The sequence below is a fragment of the Microcaecilia unicolor genome, chromosome 10 (assembly GCF_901765095.1).
Source record: "Microcaecilia unicolor chromosome 10, aMicUni1.1, whole genome shotgun sequence".
Taxonomy (NCBI): Eukaryota; Metazoa; Chordata; class Amphibia; order Gymnophiona; family Siphonopidae; genus Microcaecilia; species Microcaecilia unicolor.
The window spans coordinates 127,292,048-127,310,051 of NC_044040.1; the positions used below are offsets into that span (position 1 = coordinate 127,292,048).

Sequence of the window (18,004 nt, forward strand, 5' to 3'; positions counted from 1 at the left end):
ACTCAGTCCCTGGAGTATCTGGAAGTTCGATTCGACACCCAAGTGGGCAGAGTGTTCCTGCCAGACAATCGGATTGTCAAACTTCAGGCTCAGGTGGACCAGTTCCTAGTAGCCTCTCCTCTTCGGGCTTGGGACTATATGCAGCTGTTGGGCTCTATGACGGCCACGATGGAAGTAGTGCCCTGGGCCAGGGCTCATATGAGACCACTACAACACTCTCTGCTGCAGCGCTGGACTCCGGTGTCGGAGGATTATGCTGTGCGCCTTCCCTTGGACCCAGCAGTGCGCAAGGCGCTGAGCTGGTGGCTGCAGACAGATTTGTCTGCAGGAATGCCTCTTTGTCGGGCTGGGGAGCCCACTGCTTGGGAAGGACAGCGCAGGGGCTCTGGTCTCCTGCAGAGGCAAAGTGGTCTATCAACCTCCTGGAACTCAGAGCCATTCGGTTGGCGCTTTTGGAGTTCATCCCGGTACTGGCGTTGAAGCCAGTACGGGTCCTGTCGGACAATGCCATGGCTGTGGCCTATGTCAACCGCCAGGAAGGTACCAAGAGCGCCCCTCTAGCCAAGGAGGCCATGAATCTATGCCAGTGGGTGGAAGCGAACCTGGAACAGCTGTCAGCGGCCCACATTGCCGGAGTCATGAATGTCAAGGCGGACTTTCTCAGTCGCCATACCTTGGATTCCGGAGAGTGGCAGCTATCTGCTCAGGCGTTCTTGGACATCACGAAGCGCTGGGGCCAGCCGAGCCTAGATCTGATGGCGTCATCGGCCAATTGCCAAGTGCCGCGCTTTTTCAGCAGAGGACGGGACCCTCGATCCCTGGGAGTAGATGCTCTTCTCCAACAGTGGCCGACACAGGAGCTTCTCTATGTGTTCCCGCCCTGGCCCATGTTGGGCAGGGTGCTAGACCGGGTGGCAAAGCATCCGGGCCGGATAATCCTGGTGGGTCCGGACTGGCCCAGACGTCCCTGGTATGCGGACTTGATCAGGCTCTCAGTGGACGATCCTCTGCGGCTGCCAGTGGAGCAGGGCCTGTTGCATCAGGGTCCCGTGTTGATGGAGGATCCCTCCCCCTTTGGTCTTACGGCCTGGCTATTGAGCGGCAGCGTCTGAGAAAGAAGGGCTTCTCAGACAAGGTCATCGCCACTATGCTGAGAGCGAGGAAGCGCTCTACTTCTACTGCTTACGCCAGGGTTTGGCGTACCTTTGCAGCGTGGTGTGAAGCAGGCTCACTTTCTCCCTTCACTGCTCCAATTTCTTCAGTGTTGGCGTTCCTGCAAGAAGGTCTGGAGAAAGGCCTGTCGCTCAGTTCCCTTAAAGTCCAGGTAGCGGCTCTGGCTTGCTTCAGGGGCCGCCTGAAGGGTGCTTCCCTGGCTTCGCAGCCAGATGTGGTGCGCTTTCTCAAGGGAGTTACTCACCTGCGCCCTCCTCTGCACTCAGTGGTGCCTGCGTGGAATCTCAACCTGGTGCTAAGAGCCTTGCAGAAGCCGCCTTTTGAACCCTTGTCAAGGGCATCTCTGAAAGACCTGACGTTGAAAGCAGTCTTTTTGGTGGCTATCACTTCAGCCAGAAGAGTTTCCGAGCTCCAGGCACTCTCATGTCGAGAGCCCTTTCTGCAGTTCACTGAGGCAGGAATGTCTGTTCGCACAGTGCCTTCCTTCCTGCCCAAGATTGTTTCTCGCTTCCATGTGAATCAGCAGCTCTGTCTCCCTTCCTTTCGTAGGGAGGACTACCCAGAGGAATACTCTGCTCTCAAATATCTGGATGTGAGACGAGTCATCATCAGATACTTGGAAGTGACCAATGATTTCCGGAATTTGGATCATCTGTTTGTCCTGTTTGCAGGTCCTCGTAAGGGTCTGCAGGCTGCTAAGCCTACAGTGGCAAGATGGGTCAAGGAAGCCATTGCAGCGGCTTAGGTGGCCGCGGGGAAGGTGCCGCCTATCCAGCTGAAGGCTCACTCCACTAGAGCTCAGGCGGCCTCGATGGCAGAGGCCGGGTCCGTCTCCTTGGAAGAGATTTGCAAGGCGGCAACTTGGGCATCGGCCCATACCTTCTCCAGGCATTACCGCTTGACTGTGGCTGCTCGGGCGGAGGCCCGGTTTGGAGCTTCAGTGTTGCGGTCAGGGATTTCTATGTCCCGCCCTGGGTGAGTACTGCTTCAGTACATCCCACCAGTCTATGGATTGATCAGCATGATGATATGGAAGGTAAAATTATGTATCATACCTGATAATTTTCTTTCCATTAATCATAGCTGATCAATCCATAGCCCCTCCCAGATATCTGTATTGTTTATATTCTGGTTGCATTTCAGGTTCAAGTTTAGTCTTCAGTTCCTGTTCAGGAGGACTTCGTGTTCAAGTTTTTCAAGGGATTCTTCAAGAGTTGAGACGAATTTGTGTTACAGTGAGCTGCTGCATTCCTCTCCCCTCCGTTTTACGGGGCTGGATTGAGACTTAAATTCTGCCGGCGCTCCCTCCCGCTTCGTGCGGCAGTAGGGCAGCTTTGTACCCCTCCCGCTTCGGCGGTGTTAGGGTCAGTCAGCTCCTCCCGCGGTTGCGGTTGCAGGATAAGCCAGATCCCCCCCGCATCGGCGGGTGTGGTGTCCCTCCCCCGCTCCGCGGGGATGAGCTGGACGGATTCCCCTCCCCCACTTGTGTGGGGATGAGCTGGGTTAATTCCCCTCCCCCGTTTCGGCGGTGGTGAGCTGGGCAGAGTGTCCCTTTGTGGGTGTAATTCTCTAAGTGCTGAGTCCTGCGGATGGAGCTTGGATATCGACATACTGAGGAGTTTCCGGCAGCACATGACCACATATAGGGAGGCAAAAGGATTGCTCTCTATCTCCACCTGCTGGTAGATGGACACAACCCACCAGTCTATGGATTGATCAGCTATGATTAATGGAAAGAAAATTATCAGGTATGATACATAATTTTACCTTCATGTCTACCAGATACTGTATTTCAGATATTTTCAGAATAGCAACTCCAGCAGTTTGTTTCTATTGTTTTAGTTACATTTTTACTTATCACAGGTCTGTGGAGCTCCTATCCATTTCTGGTTCCAACATTATGTGATGTTGTAACCTGCTAGGGATAATTCTGACATTCTTGTGGCCCTCTGTGTATAAAGGTTGCCCTGATCTAGAAATATTGTTCCCTGTTTCTTTTTTTTTTAATGGACCTTTAAAAAAAATGTTCAGCATTTTATATGGGGTTGAGTAGTGTTTGACGTTTATGACATTGTGACTCTGATCTTAGGGTTAGCTGTCAATCACCTCACCTGGTGGGGGAAACAGCGTTTTAAAGCTGTTGTGTTTTTACTTCCATTGTTATAAACTTTTTTTTTTTTTAGCCTGCTGAAGACTTCTTCAAGGTAAGATTGCTTTTTGATCCGTTATGGTTAGTCTCTCTCATGCTTGATCACCATATTTATTTGTATTTGCTGTGAAATCATTTTTATACAGTTTACTGGTTTGCTGCTCTGAGGCTTGTAGTATTCTGTAATTTTTATATTTTTCTTGCTATCTAGTTGACAGATCTATTTTATTTTCTCCAAGAAGCAGGCTTGCTTCTTCTCACAAGTGGGAGACGCCATCCCGCGCCACTTGGCTTGGCAAATTTGCCATAGAAAAATCCAGAGCTTTTAGGAGCGCAAGCCGCGTTCCAGCACGCAAGTGCAAGTGCCTGCCTTAGTTTTGTTTTTTTCTACGTGAGAAGCAGCTGCGTTTTCTGCTGGCTCTTCACACGCCCAGATTTTTTGAGTGCCTTTCTACGATTTTCTACCTGCTTGTTTTGTTTTTCCTTCTTAAAAAAAAAAAAAAAGGACCTTTATTTTCTTAGTGTTTTGCCCCACATCTGTTTCTTTTCTTTTTTTGACGTGGGCCGTTTTCAGGCCTGCCCGGTCAAGTTATCTTCTTTTGTCCTTTTTTCACACACCATCGCGACTTTTGATATGGCCGAAGCGATTTTTCCTTCCATGTCCATAAAGACTCACGGTGGCTTCAAGCATTGTACCCGGTGCAACCAGACCATCTCGAGGGAAAGACACCTATTCTTGGTGTCTTCAGTGCCTTGGGCCTTGCCGTAGCCCTGCCAACTATGTCCTTTGTCTTTGTATGAAGAAAAGGACCCCAGGTTTCCTGGGAGGCTCAACGCGAGAAAATTTTTGGAGCCCAGTCCGGTTCTTCGGCATCGAGGTTGGAGGAGTCGGTGTCAACATCGATTGTTGCACCAGCATCGGAAGTTACGGTAGGAATGGCTGCTTCGAGACACTGGGAGCAGTGAGGCGTCAAGTGGGTCTCCACCTGTCTTGAGGCCTCCTGCTATGCAGGGCCCCAAGACAGTCCAGCGTCTAGCGGTAGTTGCAGCGTTACTACGCAAACGTGGGGAGTCCATGTGTTCCCATATCTCGACAGTTGGCTGGTGAAGAGCACCTCGGAAGATGGTACTTGGGAGTCCATACGGATGACTATTCGGGTGCTGGAGCTGCTAGGGATCATTATCAACTACCCCAAGTCCCATCTCCTCCCAGTTCAACAATTGAAATTCATAGGAACCCTGCTCAACATGCAGATGGCTCGAGCCTATCTTCCGGAGATGTGAGCAGACAATCTTGTGTCCCTCGTGTCCACGGTTCAAACCTCACAGCAGGTCACAGCTCGGCAGATGTTGAGGTTGTTGGGCCACATGACTTCCACAGTATATACTACACCCATGGCATGCCTGCATATGAGATCAGCTCAGTGGACCCTGGTTTCTCAGTGATACCAAGCCACGGGAGGACTGGAAGATGTCATCCAAGTGTCCCCAGAGCTTGTACACTCTATTCAGTGGTGGACAATTCTGTCCAATTTGACTTGAGACTTCCATTCCAAATTCCTCAGCCGCAAGAATTGCTTACGATGGATGCATCTCTCCTGGGTTGGGGAGCTCATGTAGATGGGCACACTCAAGGAGCTTGGTTCCTCCAGGAAAAGAATCTTCAGATCAGTCTCCTGGAGCTTTGAGTGATCTGTAACGCTTTAAAGGCTTTCAGAGATAGGCTGTCTTATCAAATTGTTCTAATTCAAATAGACAATCATGTTGCAATGTATTATACCAACAAGCAGGGGGGCACCGGATCTCACCCTCTGTGTCAGGAAGCCATCCAGATGTGGAATTGGGCTCACCAGTACGGCATGTTTCTCCAAGCCACTTGCAGACGTAAACAACGACCTGGCCAACAGGCTGAGAGGGATAATGCAACCGCACGAGTGGTCTCTCAGTATGGGCGTAGCCCGCAAGATCTTCCGAGCGTGGGGCACCCCCTCAGTGGATCTTTTTGCCACTCAGATTGTATCATCCAATGCCTCTAGTGGGAAAGACTTTGATGAAACTCAAGCAAGGCTGCGAAACCATGATTTTGATCATGCCGTATTGGCTGCAGCAGATATGATTCCCTCTTCTGGAATTGTCCTCCGAAGAAACGTGGAGATTGAAGTATTTTCCGACCCTCATCACACAGAATGAGGGATCACTTCTGCATCCCAACCTCCAGTCTCTGGGTCTCACGGCCTGGATGTTGAGAGCCTAGAATTTGCTTCCTTGATTTTTTCAGAGGGTGTCTCCCGGGTCTTGATGTCTTCCAGGAAAGATTCCACTAAGAGCTGTTACTCTTTTAAATGGAGGAGGTTTGCCATCTGGTGTGACAGCAGGTCCCTAGATCCCTTTACTTGTCCTACACAGACCCTGCTTGAATACCTTCTACACATCAGAGTCTGGTCTCAAGACCAACTCAGTAAAGATCCACCTTAGTGCAATTAGTGCTTATCATCAATATGTAGAGGGTAAGCCTATCTCTAGACAGCCTTTAGTCAGCCTTTAGTTCGCTTTGAGAGGTTTGCTTTTGTCAAAGCTCCTTGTCAAACTTCCACCAGTGTCATGGGATCTCAACGTCTTTCTCACCCTGCTGATGAAAGCTCCTTTTGAGCCACTGAATTTCTGTCATTTGAAGTACTTGGAAAGTCGATTTCTTGGTGGCTGTTACTTCAGCTCGTAGGGTCAGTGAGCTTTCAAGACCTAGTAGTGGATTCACCTTATACTAAATTTGATCACAACAGAGTAGTCCTCCGCACCCACCCTAAGTTTCTGCCGAAGATGGTGTCTGAGTTCCATGTGAAACAGTCCATTGTCTTACCAACATTTTTTCCCTGACCTCATGCCCATCCTGGTGAAAGCAGCTTGCACAAATTGGATTGCAAGAGAGCATTTGCCTTTTCATGGAGCGGACAAAGCCTGTCAGACAGTCTGCCCAGCTTTTTGTTTCATTTGATCTCAACTGGATGGGGGTCGCCACCCAGAAACGCACCATATCCAGTTGGCTGGCAGATTGCAATTTCCTTCACTTATGCGCAGTCTTGGCTGACTTTGGAGGGTCATGTCACGGCTCATAATGTTAGAGCCATGGCTGCGTTGGAGGCCCACTTGGTCAGCCTCCATAGAAGAGATTTGCAAGGCTACGACGTGGTCTTCACACATTCACATCTCACTACTGCCTTGAGCGACAGTCGGTTTGGACAGTCAGTGTTGCAGAGTCTGTCTGGGGTCTTGAATCCAACTCCACCCTCCTAGACCCGTTTTATTTTGTTCCAGGCTGCACTCATCTAGTTTGTATATAGTTTCAGTTAATCTGCTTTAAGTCCTCGCCATTGCGAGGCCCAATTGACCAATTTTTTTTTTTTTTTTTGTTAAAACTGACAGTTCAGACACTGCCTTTTGATCTTGAATCCATAAGATATTCAGGTATCCAAATGAAAATTGAAAGATACGGTTTTAGGCCTTGCATTCCTAAATTCACCTGACTACGAGAGATGAGTGAGAGGGCTCTAGCAAAAAGCAGAGCCGGCCCAAGTGTATCTGACACCCTAGACAAACCTTTAGCTGTTCAGAACAGGTATAAAAAGCGATGGCCAAAGCCAGAAGGATGCTTGGGTGCATAAAGAGAGGGATGACCAGCAGGAAAAAGGAGGTGATAGTGCCATTGTATAAGTCTCTGGTGAAGCCCCATTTGGAGTACTGCGTGCAGTTCTGGAGACCGCACCTACAAAAAGATATAAACAAGATGGAGTCGGTCCAGAGGGCGGCTATGAAATTAGTAAGCGGTCTTGAATGCAAAAATTATAGGGACAGGCTTATGAACCTCAACATTTATACGCTGGGAGAGAGGAGACATGATATAAACGTTTAAATATCTCAAGGGCATTTATGTACAAGAAGAGAGCCTTTTCCAAATGAAGGAGAGCTCTGGAATGAGGGGGCATATGACAAAGTTAAGAGGGAATAGGTTTAGGAGTAGTCTAAGGAAGTACTATTTCACAGAAAGGGTGATGGAGGCGGTGAATGGCCTCCCGGTGGAGGAGGTTGAGTCGAGGACTGTTCCAGAATTTAAAAAAGCATGGGATAAGCATGTGGGGTCGCTTGGGAACAGGAAGAATTGGGGGTTACAGAGGATGGGTAGACTGGATGGGTCATATGGCCTTTATCTGCACGTCATGTTTCTATGTTTTGGGTGAGCCTGGATGCTAGGGATTCCCTACTTAGGAGAATTACTCAGCCTGCTTGTCGTCGGACAAAGCAAAGATACTTGCCTGAAGCAGGTATTCTCTGAGGACAGCATGCTTCTTATTCTCACAATCTCATCCACCTACCCTTGGAGTTGTCTATTTGCATGTTTTTATTTGTTTTTTAGCTTTTGTATTAAACTAAGGTGGGTGCGTTCACGCGGCAGGCGGGAAGGCACTCACGCATGCACTGGAGCGTGGCTTGTGGACCTGCAAGCTCTGGATTTTTCTGTGGCAAATTTGCCGGTCCGGGCGACTCAGGATAGCGTCTATCCACTATTGAGAATAAGAAGCCTGCTGTCCTCGGAGAATACCTGCTACAGGCAAGTATCTTCACTTATAATACTGAAGCTGGTGCTGTTTAGCCCTGGTGCTTTATTTAGGGGCTCCTTTTACTAAGCTGTGCAAGTAAATGAGCTTAGCACAGTGTTTTCCATGTGCTAAGCCCATTTCTAATGCAGCCATCTAAAAGGACGTTTCACTGTTTGTTGCCTTTCTAGCCATGCTAATGTTAGCATTAGTGTGCGACCATTAAAAAAAAAAAAAAAGAAATTAATGCAGGAGCTCTTACCGCCTCCTATTTGGGAGGCTCTAAGGACTTCTGCATAATGGACGCGCTAACCAGTTAGTATGGTGGTAATGTGAGCACGCTAGCTGATTAGTTCATCCATTCCCCCATTATCTGCCTCTGACCCCTCCAAAAAATGCAAAGAAATAAATAAATATTGTGTGCTTTTCTGATGGCAAAACTAACACTGAATGTTTTAGTGCATCTTGCATTAGGCCATTTTTGCTGTGTTAGGCACACAATGCCTAATGCAGCTTGGTAAAAGGTCCCCTTAATTTCTTATATTCCGCCTTCAAGCCCACAAGCTACTGAAATGGTGTTCATGCAGGTACAATAGATATTTTTCTGTCTTTGGAGGGCTCACAATCTGAGTTTGCACTTGAGGCTTTGGAGGGTTAAGTGACTTGCCCAAGATCACAAGGTGTTGCAGTGGGATTTGAGCCAGGTTCCCCCTGGTTTTCAACTCCCTGCTCTAACCATTAGGCTACTCTGTTATCTTGCTGGAGACCCTGGTTGTTCTAGGATAGGTGATAATACAGTGTGACAATAGGACTAGAAGCCAGCTGGATCTGCAGTTGGACCGAGACGCGTCTCATGGTACTGTTAGCTGTAGGTATTGCAGAGACAATCTGCAGACCGATTCCTGTACCAGAATGCTCTGAATCGGAGGGAATGGGTGCTGAGCTCCTAAGCCTTCCAACTTCTGATGGATTGCTGGGAGCCTGCCATGTTTCAGTCTGGTGAAATACTCAGTTCTTCAGCTGCAGGAAGGTGTTTGGCTCAACAAGGATTGATTTCCCTGATTCAGCCTGGCTACAGAAGTCTTTCTATGTATTTCCTCTCTGATCGCTGGTCATAAGAATCCTTTGGAAGATAGCCTGCCTTCCCTTCCTCGTAATACTGGTTACCTCCATGGTACACAGATCTAGTGCTCATATTGGGAGGGCCACCACTCCTACTGTCATGGGAGGGTGACAGGGCCTAGTGGTCATGGATTCTCCAATTCCTTCTTGCTTTTATATTCTGGCTCTTTAAAGGTGGCGCTTAAGGAACAAGGTCTACTCAGCTTGAGTCATTTCCACTCTGAAATGACTGCTTAACTGCAGTCCCACATTCTTGGCCTGTGCCTAAATCTAGTAGTTTTTGAATGCTGGTGCATACAGCATGATCTCCCTCTCTGGCTGTGGGTTCCAGATGTGCTGGAGTTCTTGCAGAGGACCCTTGAGAAGGGTATGGTCCTCAGCTCCCTGAAAGTCTAAGTGATAGCTCTGTTATATATCCAAGGCAAATTCCCGGTGGGTTCTTTAGTGGTGCATGTGGACATCGTGTGATTTTTGCATAGAATGATTAGGGCCCCATTTAATAGTTTAAGAAATTTTCATATACCACCTTTCACAACTGTCAAAGTGGTTTACAATAAAAGTTAAAAGAAAAGAATGCCAATATAATAAAAAAAAAAAACAACAACAACAACAACATTCATCCCAAATGGCCCAACATCCAGGCCTAAAAAATACATTAAAGCGACTCGGGGGCAAGACGACGGCCGAATGAGACGTTTGGGAAGTCGCTCCACACCTACCTCTTAATTTTTCCAACAATCTTAATTCCTGATGCCAAAGAGAAGAGGCAGGCAACGCTCTAGCCCTGCGGCGCAGCCTATGCCTTTGGTAGGAACGTTGGACCATTTCCTACAGACGAGCTCTATGTCGGGAGCTGCTTCACTGCCGATGAGTCTGGGGAGAGGACAGCCAGTCTCCCGGCTTGAAGCCGAAACAACTCTCAGCCCTGACACACGCAAACCCTTACCGATGCCGGCGGAAACTCCGAGAGCGGCTCTGGATACGCCGAAGAGCCTCCAGACACGGGTGCCGCCTCTGATGTTAGAATGCTGACTTTCCCCGCACTCAGAATGGCGGGTGACGGAGGGGAGAATATCCTAGGGGGAAAATCAACTGGCACCTGGAAGTCAGCCATTGATGGAGCCAATATTTATTTATTTATTTATTTATTGTATTTGTATCCCACATTTTCTCACCTCTTTGCAGGCTCAATGTGGCTTACAATGTATCGTTCTTGGTGGCAATAGATTAGAACATAATCACTTATTGTTACATAGAGATGTGGAATAACATATTAGAAGTTTAAAGCAAGCAGATATTATAAAAGTATTTGCTTATTGTTAAAATAGAGATTTTGAATTATATAGTAGAAGTTTAAAGCAAGCAGATATTATAAAAATAGTTCTGAGTAAAGGCGTGGGAGATGTATACATTTCTATTTGTTATTCTGTGTGGTATGCCTTTTTAAAAAGATGGGTCTTCAGTGATGTTCGAAAGTTTGTTAGTTCGTAGATCCTTCTCAGGTTATGCGGCAGTGCGTTCCATAGGTTGGCACTCAAGTAGGTGAAGTTTGCTGCATGCGTAAGTTTGTATTTTAGACCTTTGCAGCTTTGGAGATGAAGATTGAGGAATGTGTGGGCTGATCTTTTGGCGTTCCTTGTTGGTAAGTCTATCAAGTCTGACATATAGGCTGGGGCGTCTCCATGGATGATTTTATGAACTAGTGTACAAATCTTGAACGTGATGTGTTCTTTGAGTGGGAGCCAGTGTAGCTTTGCTCGTAGTAGTTTAGCGCTTTAATATTTTGCTTTTCCGAATATGTCTGGCTACGGTGTTCTGGGCTGTCTGAAGTTTCTTGATTGTTTGCTCTTTACAGCCAGCGTATATTGCATTACAGTAGTCTAGGTGACTGAGCACCATTGATTGTACCAAGTTACGGAAGACTGTCATTGGGAAGAACTGTTTTACTCTTTTTAATTTCCACATTGAGTGGAACATCTTCTTGGTTGTGTTATTCGTATGATTTTCAAGTGTTAATTGACGATTGATAGTCACTCCAAGGATTTTTAGGGTGTCCGAGATAGGGAGTGTCAGATTTGGTGTGTTTATGGTGGTGAATTTGCTCATATTGTGTTGAGAGGTGAGTACTAAGCATTGGGTTTTTTTCTGCATTAAGTTTGAGCTTGAATGCATCTGCCCATGAGTGCATGATGTACAGACTTTGGTTAATATCGCTGGAGATTTCTTGCAAATCTTGTTTGAATGGGATGTAAATCGTTACGTCGTCTGCGTATATGTATGGGTTGAGGTGTTGGTTGGATAGTAGTTTAGCCAAGAGTATCATCATTAAGTTGAATAGAGTCGGCGAGAGGGGGGATCCCTGTGGAACTCCGCATTCAGGTGTCCATGTGGCAGATGTAGTCGAGTTGGATGTCACTTGGTACGATCTTGTGGTTAGGCATCCTATGAACCAATTAAGAACATTGCCTCCGATTCTGAAGTATTCAAGGAGATGTATTAGAATACTGTGATCAACCATATCGAAAGCGCTGGACATGTTGAATTGTAGAAGTAGTATGCTTTTGCCAGTAGTGATCAGTTGTCTAAATTTGGACATGAGAGTAACTAGTCCTGTTTCAGTACTGTGGTTAGCATGAAAACCTGATTGGGAATCATGGAGTATTGAGAGCTTATTTAAGTAGTCAGTAAGTTTTTTGGTTACCATTCCCTCCGTTAATTTGGTTATTAGGGGGATGGATGCTACTGGTCTTTTTTTGCCACCGAAGCCAGAGACTATAACTTTGGACACAATATGGCAGGCTTTAGTGGGTTTAGAAGCTTCCTTTTCACAGAAATTTACTTTAATGACTCAATAATCTAACCAAAGGTTTGAAAAAATACCGATATTGGAGGAACAAATTATAACTATGGGTAATGAAATGGAAAAAAAATGCAAAGACCCTCAACAGGTCCAAGTGAATATGATTAAGGAAAACCTTTTTCTTCAAAATAAGATTGAAATCTTGGAAAACTATCAGAGGTCTAATACCCTTAGGCGTATACATTTTCCTAAGCAATTATCAATCTCATCTCTTATAACTTTTTAAAAAATATTTAACAGAGGTTTTGAAAATTCCTGTAGAGTCGCATCCTCCAGTATCTAAAATATATTCTCCGAGGACAAGCAGGCTGCTTGTTCTCACTAATGGGTAACGTCCACGGCAGCCCCTCCAATCGGAAACTTCACTAGCAAAGGCCTTTGCTAGTCCTCGCGCGCCCATGCGCACCGCGCATGCGCGGCCGTCTTGCCGCCCGAACCGGCTCGTGTTCGTCAGTCTTCTTTTGTCCGCGCTCGGGACGGTCGTGTTTTGCGCCGTTTCGCGCCCCTCAAAGTTGACCCTCACGCGTCTTTGCAATTTCGCTAAAAGAAAAAAGAAAAGACCTCGGTCTTTGTCCCTTCCCGTGTGTCCAGTTTGTTTCCCCTGACGTAAGTTTCCTTTCGCTTTCGGGGTAGGCCTTTTTTGGGGTCTCGGTACGGGTTTTTTCTCTCTCCCTTATTTTTGGTGCCCTTCGTCGCCATCGCGAATTTTGATTTCGCCGGCGTGATTTTTCCGCCCATGTCGTCGAAGTCTCCCAGCGGCTTCAAGAAGTGCACCCAGTGCGCCCGGGTAATCTCACTCACTGATAGGCACGCGTCGTGTCTTCAGTGTCTGGGGGCTGGGCACCGCCCGCAGGCCTGCAGTCTTTGTGCTCTTTTACAGAAGAGGACTCAGGTTGCGAGATTGGCCCAGTGGAACGTGTTGTTCTCGGGCTCTTCGTCGACAACAGCACCGGAGGCATCGAGTGCATCGACGTCGGCAGCATCAAGACCTTCGACCTCGGCATCGACTGCATCGTCGGTACTGAGACATCGGAAGGCGGCGTCTGTGGTACCGGGACCTCCGCTGTTGCTGATGTCGTCGGACGGTGGTGCTTCGACTGGAGTGCAGGTGAGGGCTGTCCATTCCCCTGCTGGTGGCGGTGAGCCTTCGGGTGGGTCTCTTCCTACCCTGAGGGCTCCTGTGGTACAGCCCCCCCGAGACCGACCTTCTTCGGCCTTGGCCCCGAGGAAGAGATGGCTGGATTCTACGTCCTCCTCGTCGGTACCGGGAAGCTCCGGTGACATGCTTCGTTTGAAAAAATCAAAGAAGCATCGACACCGGTCACCTTCCCGCATCGGTACCGAGAGCTCTGGGTCATAAGTACATAAGTAATGCCATACTGGGAAAAGAACAAGGGTCCATCGAGCCCAGCATCTTGTCCACGACAGCGGCCAATCCAGGCCAAGGGCACCTGGCAAGCTTCCCAAACGTACAAACATTCTATACATGTTATTCCTGGAATTTTGGATTTTTCCAAGTCCGTTTAGTAGCGGTTTATGGACTTGTCCTTTAGGAAACCGTCCAACCCCTTTTTAAACTCTGCTAAGCTAACCGCCTTCACCACATTTTCCGGCAATGAATCCCAGAGTTTAATTACACGTTGGGTGAAGAAAAATTTTCTCCGATTTGTTTTAAATTTACTACACTGTAGTTTAATCGCATGTCCCCTAGTCCTAGTATTTTTGGAAAGCGTGAACAGACGCTTCACATCCACCTGTTCCACTCCACTCATTATTTTATATACCTCTATCATGTCTCCCCTCAGCCGTCTCTTCTCCAAGCTGAATAGCCCTAGCCTCCTTAGTCTTTCTTCATAGGGAAGTCGTCCCATCCCCAATAGGCATCGGCACCGGGAGGACCGCTCACCCTCTGTTCAGGAGGTGTCGATGCGCTCCACCTTGGACAGCCCGGAACAGCCTCCACGCCCGGAACAGACTCTGACCTCGATGCCTGCATCGGCTTCCTTGTCTTTCTCCACAGCGCTCTGCACGAGAGTCTCCGGGCCATTCTCCCGGAGATCCTGGAAGAGGTGTTGCGCCCTTCCCCTCCGGTGCCGGGGGTGCTTGCGCCTCCGGTACCGTCGAGTGACGCGCCAGCTGGCCCCTTGCCCGGGGTGAGGTCTCCGACGGCCGCCTCCCAGGAAGGCTCCCCGACGACGTCGGCGGAGGGAGCTTCGCCGGTGCTGGCGAGGGAGTCTACCTCTCGATGATCCCACCGTGGCCGTGTTTCCACGGAGTTGAGTCGGGCACGGCTTCAGACACAGGTTCATGAACTTGTGTCTGATACCGATGGTGAGGCCTCGTGGGAGGAGGAGGAGGACATCAGATATTTCTCTGACGAGGAGTCTGATGGCCTTCCTTTTGATCCCACTCCCTCCCCTGAAAGGCAGCTTTCTCCTCCCGAGAGTCTGTCTTTTGCGGCCTTTGTCCGGGAGATGTCTACGGCCATCCCCTTCCTGGTGGTCGAGGAGGATGAGCCCAGAGCTGAAATGTTTGAGCTCTTGGACTATCCTTCTCCACCTAAGGAAGCGTCCACAGTACCCATGCATCATGTCCTAAAAAAGACATTGCTGGCGAACTGGACCAAGCCTTTAACTAATCCCCACATTCCCAAGAAGATCGAGTCCCAGTACCGGATCCATAGGGACCCAGAGCTGATGCGCACTCAGTTGCCTCACGACTCTGGTGTGGTGGATCTGGCCCTAAAGAAGGCTAAGAGTTCTAGGGAGCATGCTTCGGTGCCCCCGGGCAAGGACTCTAGAACCTTGGACTCCTTTGGGAGGAAGGCCTACCATTCTTCTATGCTCGTGGCCAAAATTCAGTCTTACCAGCTCTACACGAGCATCCATATGCGGAACAATGTGCGGCAGTTGGCGGGCTTGGTGGACAAGCTCCCTCCTGAGCAAGCCAAGCCATTTCAGGAGGTGGTCAGGCAGCTGAAGGCGTGCAGAAAATTCCTGGCCAGAGGGGTATATGATACCTTTGATGTTGCGTCCAGGGCCGCTGCTCAAGGTGTAGTGATGCGCAGACTCTAATGGCTGCGTGCCTCCGACCTGGAGAATAGGATCCAGCAGCGGATTGCGGACTCCCCTTGCCGAGCGGACAACATTTTTGGAGAGAAAGTCGAACAGGTGGTAGAGCAGCTCCACCAGCGGGATACCGCTTTCGACAAGTTCTCCCGCCGGCAGCCCTTCAGCATCTACCTCCTCAAGTAGACATTTTTATGGGGGAAGGAAGACTGTTCCCTACTCTTCTGGTAAGCGTAGGTACAATCCTCCTTCTCGACAGCCTGCGGCCCAGGCTAAGCCCCAGCGCGCTCGCTCTCGTCAGCAGCGTGTGCCTCAGCAAGGCCCCACGGCTCCCCAGCAAAAGCAGGGGGCGAGCTTTTGACTGGCTCCAGCAGAGCATAGCCGACAACAACGTATCAGTGCCGGGCGATCTGCCAGTCGGGGGGAGGCTGAAAGTTTTTCACCAAAGGTGGCCTCTCATAACCTCCGACCGTTGGGTTCTTCAAATAGTCCGGCAAGGATACACCCTCAATTTGGCCTCGAAACCTCCAAATTGCCCACCGGGAGCTCAATCCTACAGCTTCCAGCACAAGCAGGTACTTGCAGAGGGAACTCTCTGCCCTTCTCAGCGCCAATGCGGTCGAGCCCGTGCCATCCGGGCAGGAAGGGCTGGGATTCTATTCCAGGTTCTTCCTTGTGGAAAAGAAAAGAGGGGGGATGCGTCCCTTCCTAGACCTAAGGGCCCTGAACAAATATCTGGTCAAGGAAAAGTTTAGGATGCTTTCCCTGGGCACTCTTCTTCCCACGATTCAGGAAAACGACTGGCTATGCTCTCTGGACTTGAAGGATGCCTACACGCACATCCCGATACTGCCAGCTCACAGGCAGTATCTGCGATTTCAGCTGGGCACATGTCACTTCCAGTACTGTGTGCTACCCTTTGGGCTCGCCTCTGCGCCCAGAGTGTTCACGAAGTGCCTGGCTGTAGTAGCAGCGACGCTTCGCAGGCTGGGAGTACCCGTGTTCCCCTATCTCGAGGATTGGCTGGTGAAGAACACATCCGAGGCAGGAGCTCTACAGTCCATGCAGATGACTATTCGCCTCCTGGAGCTACTGGGGTTTGTGATAAATTATCCAAAGTCCCATCTTCTCCCAGTACAGAGACTCGAATTCATAGGAGCTCTGCTGGATTCTCGGACGGCTCGTACCTATCTCCCAGAGACGAGAGCCAACAACTTGTTGTCCCTCGTCTCTCGGGTGCGAGCGTCCCAGCAGATCACAGCTCGGCAGATGTTGAGATTGCTGGGCCACATGGCCTCCACAGTTCATGTGACTCCCATGGCCCGCCTTCACATGCGATCTGCTCAATGGACCCTAGCTTCCCAGTGGTTTCAGGCTGCTGGGGATCTAGAAGACGTAATCCACCTGTCCACAAGTTTTCTCAAATCCCTGTATTGGTGGACGATTTGGTCCAATTTGACTCTGGGACGTCCTTTCCAAATTCCTCAGCCACAAAAAGTGCTGACTACGGATGCGTCTCTCCTGGGGTGGGGAGCTCATGTCGATGGGCTTCACATTCAGGGATGCTGGTCCCTCCAGGAACGCGATCTGCAGATCAGTCTCCTGGAGTTACGAGCGGTCTGGAACGCTCTGAAGGCTTTCAGAGATCGGCTGTCCCATCAAATTATCCAAATTCAGACAGACAACCAGGTTGCCATGTATTACATCAGCAAGCAGGGGGGCACCGGATCTTGCCCCCTGTGTCAGGAAGCCGTCAGCATGTGGCTCTGGGCTCGCCGTTACGGCATGCCAAGCCACATATCTGGCAGGTGTAAACAACAGTCCGGCCGACAGGTTGAGCAGGATTATGCAACCTCACGAGTGGTCGCTCAACTCCAGAGTAGTGCGCCAGATCTTCCAGGTGTGGGGCACCCCCTTGGTAGATCTCTTTGCATCTCGAGCCTACCACAAAGACCCTCAGTTCTGTTCCAGACTTCAGACCCACGGCAGACTGGCATCGGATGCCTTCCTCCTGGACTGGGGGGAAGGTCTGCTGTATGCTTATCCTCCCATACCTTTGGTGGGGAAGACTTTGTTGAAATTCAAGCAAGACCGAGGCACCATGATTCTGATTGCTCCGTTTTGGCCGCGTCAGATCTGGTTCCCTCTTCTTCTGGAGTTGTCCTCCGAAGAACCGTGGAGATTGGAGTGTTTTCCGACCCTCATCACACAGGACGAAGGGGTGCTTCTGCATCCCAACCTCCGGTCTCTGGCTCTCACGGCCTGGATGTTGAGAGCGTAGACTTTGCCTCTTTGGGTCTGTCAGAGGGTGTCTCCCGTATCTTGCTTGCTTCCAGAAAAGATTCCACTAAGAGGAGTTACTTCTTTTTATGGAGGAGGTTTGCCGTCTGGTGTGACAGCAAGGCCCTAGATCCTCGCTCTTGTCCTACACAGACCCTGCTTGACTACCTTCTGCACTTGTCTGAGTCTGGTCTCAAGACCAACTCTGTAAGGGTTCACCTTAGTGCAATCAGTGCATACCATTACCTTGTGGAAGGTAAGCCGATCTCAGGACAGCCTTTAATTGTTCGCTTCATGAGAGGTTTGCTTTTGTCAAAGCCCCCCGTCAAGCCTCCTACAGTGTCATGGGATCTCAGAGTCGTTCTCACCCAGCTGATGAAACCTCCTTTTGAGCCACTGAACTCCTGCCATCTGAAGTACTTGACCTGGAAGGTCATTTTTTTTATTTTTGTTACATTTGTACCCCGCGATTTCCCACTCATGGCAGGCTCTATGCGGCAGGCAATGGAGGGTTAAGTGACTTGCCCAGAGTCACAAGGAGCTGCCTGTGCCGGGAATCGAACTCAGTTCCTCAGTTCCCCAGGACCAAAGTCCACCACCCTAACCACTAGGCCACTCCTCCACTCCACTTTTCTTGGTGGCAGTTACTTCAGCTTGTAGAGTCTCAGTGAGCTTCAGGCCCTGGTAGCCCAGGCCCCTTACACCAAATTTCATCATAATAGAGTAGTCCTCCGCACTCACCCTAAGTTCTTGCCGAATGTAG

General features: G+C 49.4%; 1 protein-coding gene across 3 annotated transcripts in view; it reads left to right on the plus strand.

Annotated features, from left to right (window-relative positions):
* Positions 1-18,004, plus strand: part of FAM168B (family with sequence similarity 168 member B) — a 223,894-nt gene that overhangs the window by 157,797 nt on the left and 48,093 nt on the right. For 2 of the 3 annotated variants that reach the window (XM_030216872.1, XM_030216871.1), the window contains exon 5: positions 3,357-3,377. The exons of the other annotated variant lie outside the window; for it this stretch is intronic. In XM_030216872.1, the coding sequence (XP_030072732.1) occupies positions 3,357-3,377 (21 nt within the window). The remainder of the gene's footprint in view (positions 1-3,356; positions 3,378-18,004) is intronic. 3 annotated transcript variants of the gene reach the window in all.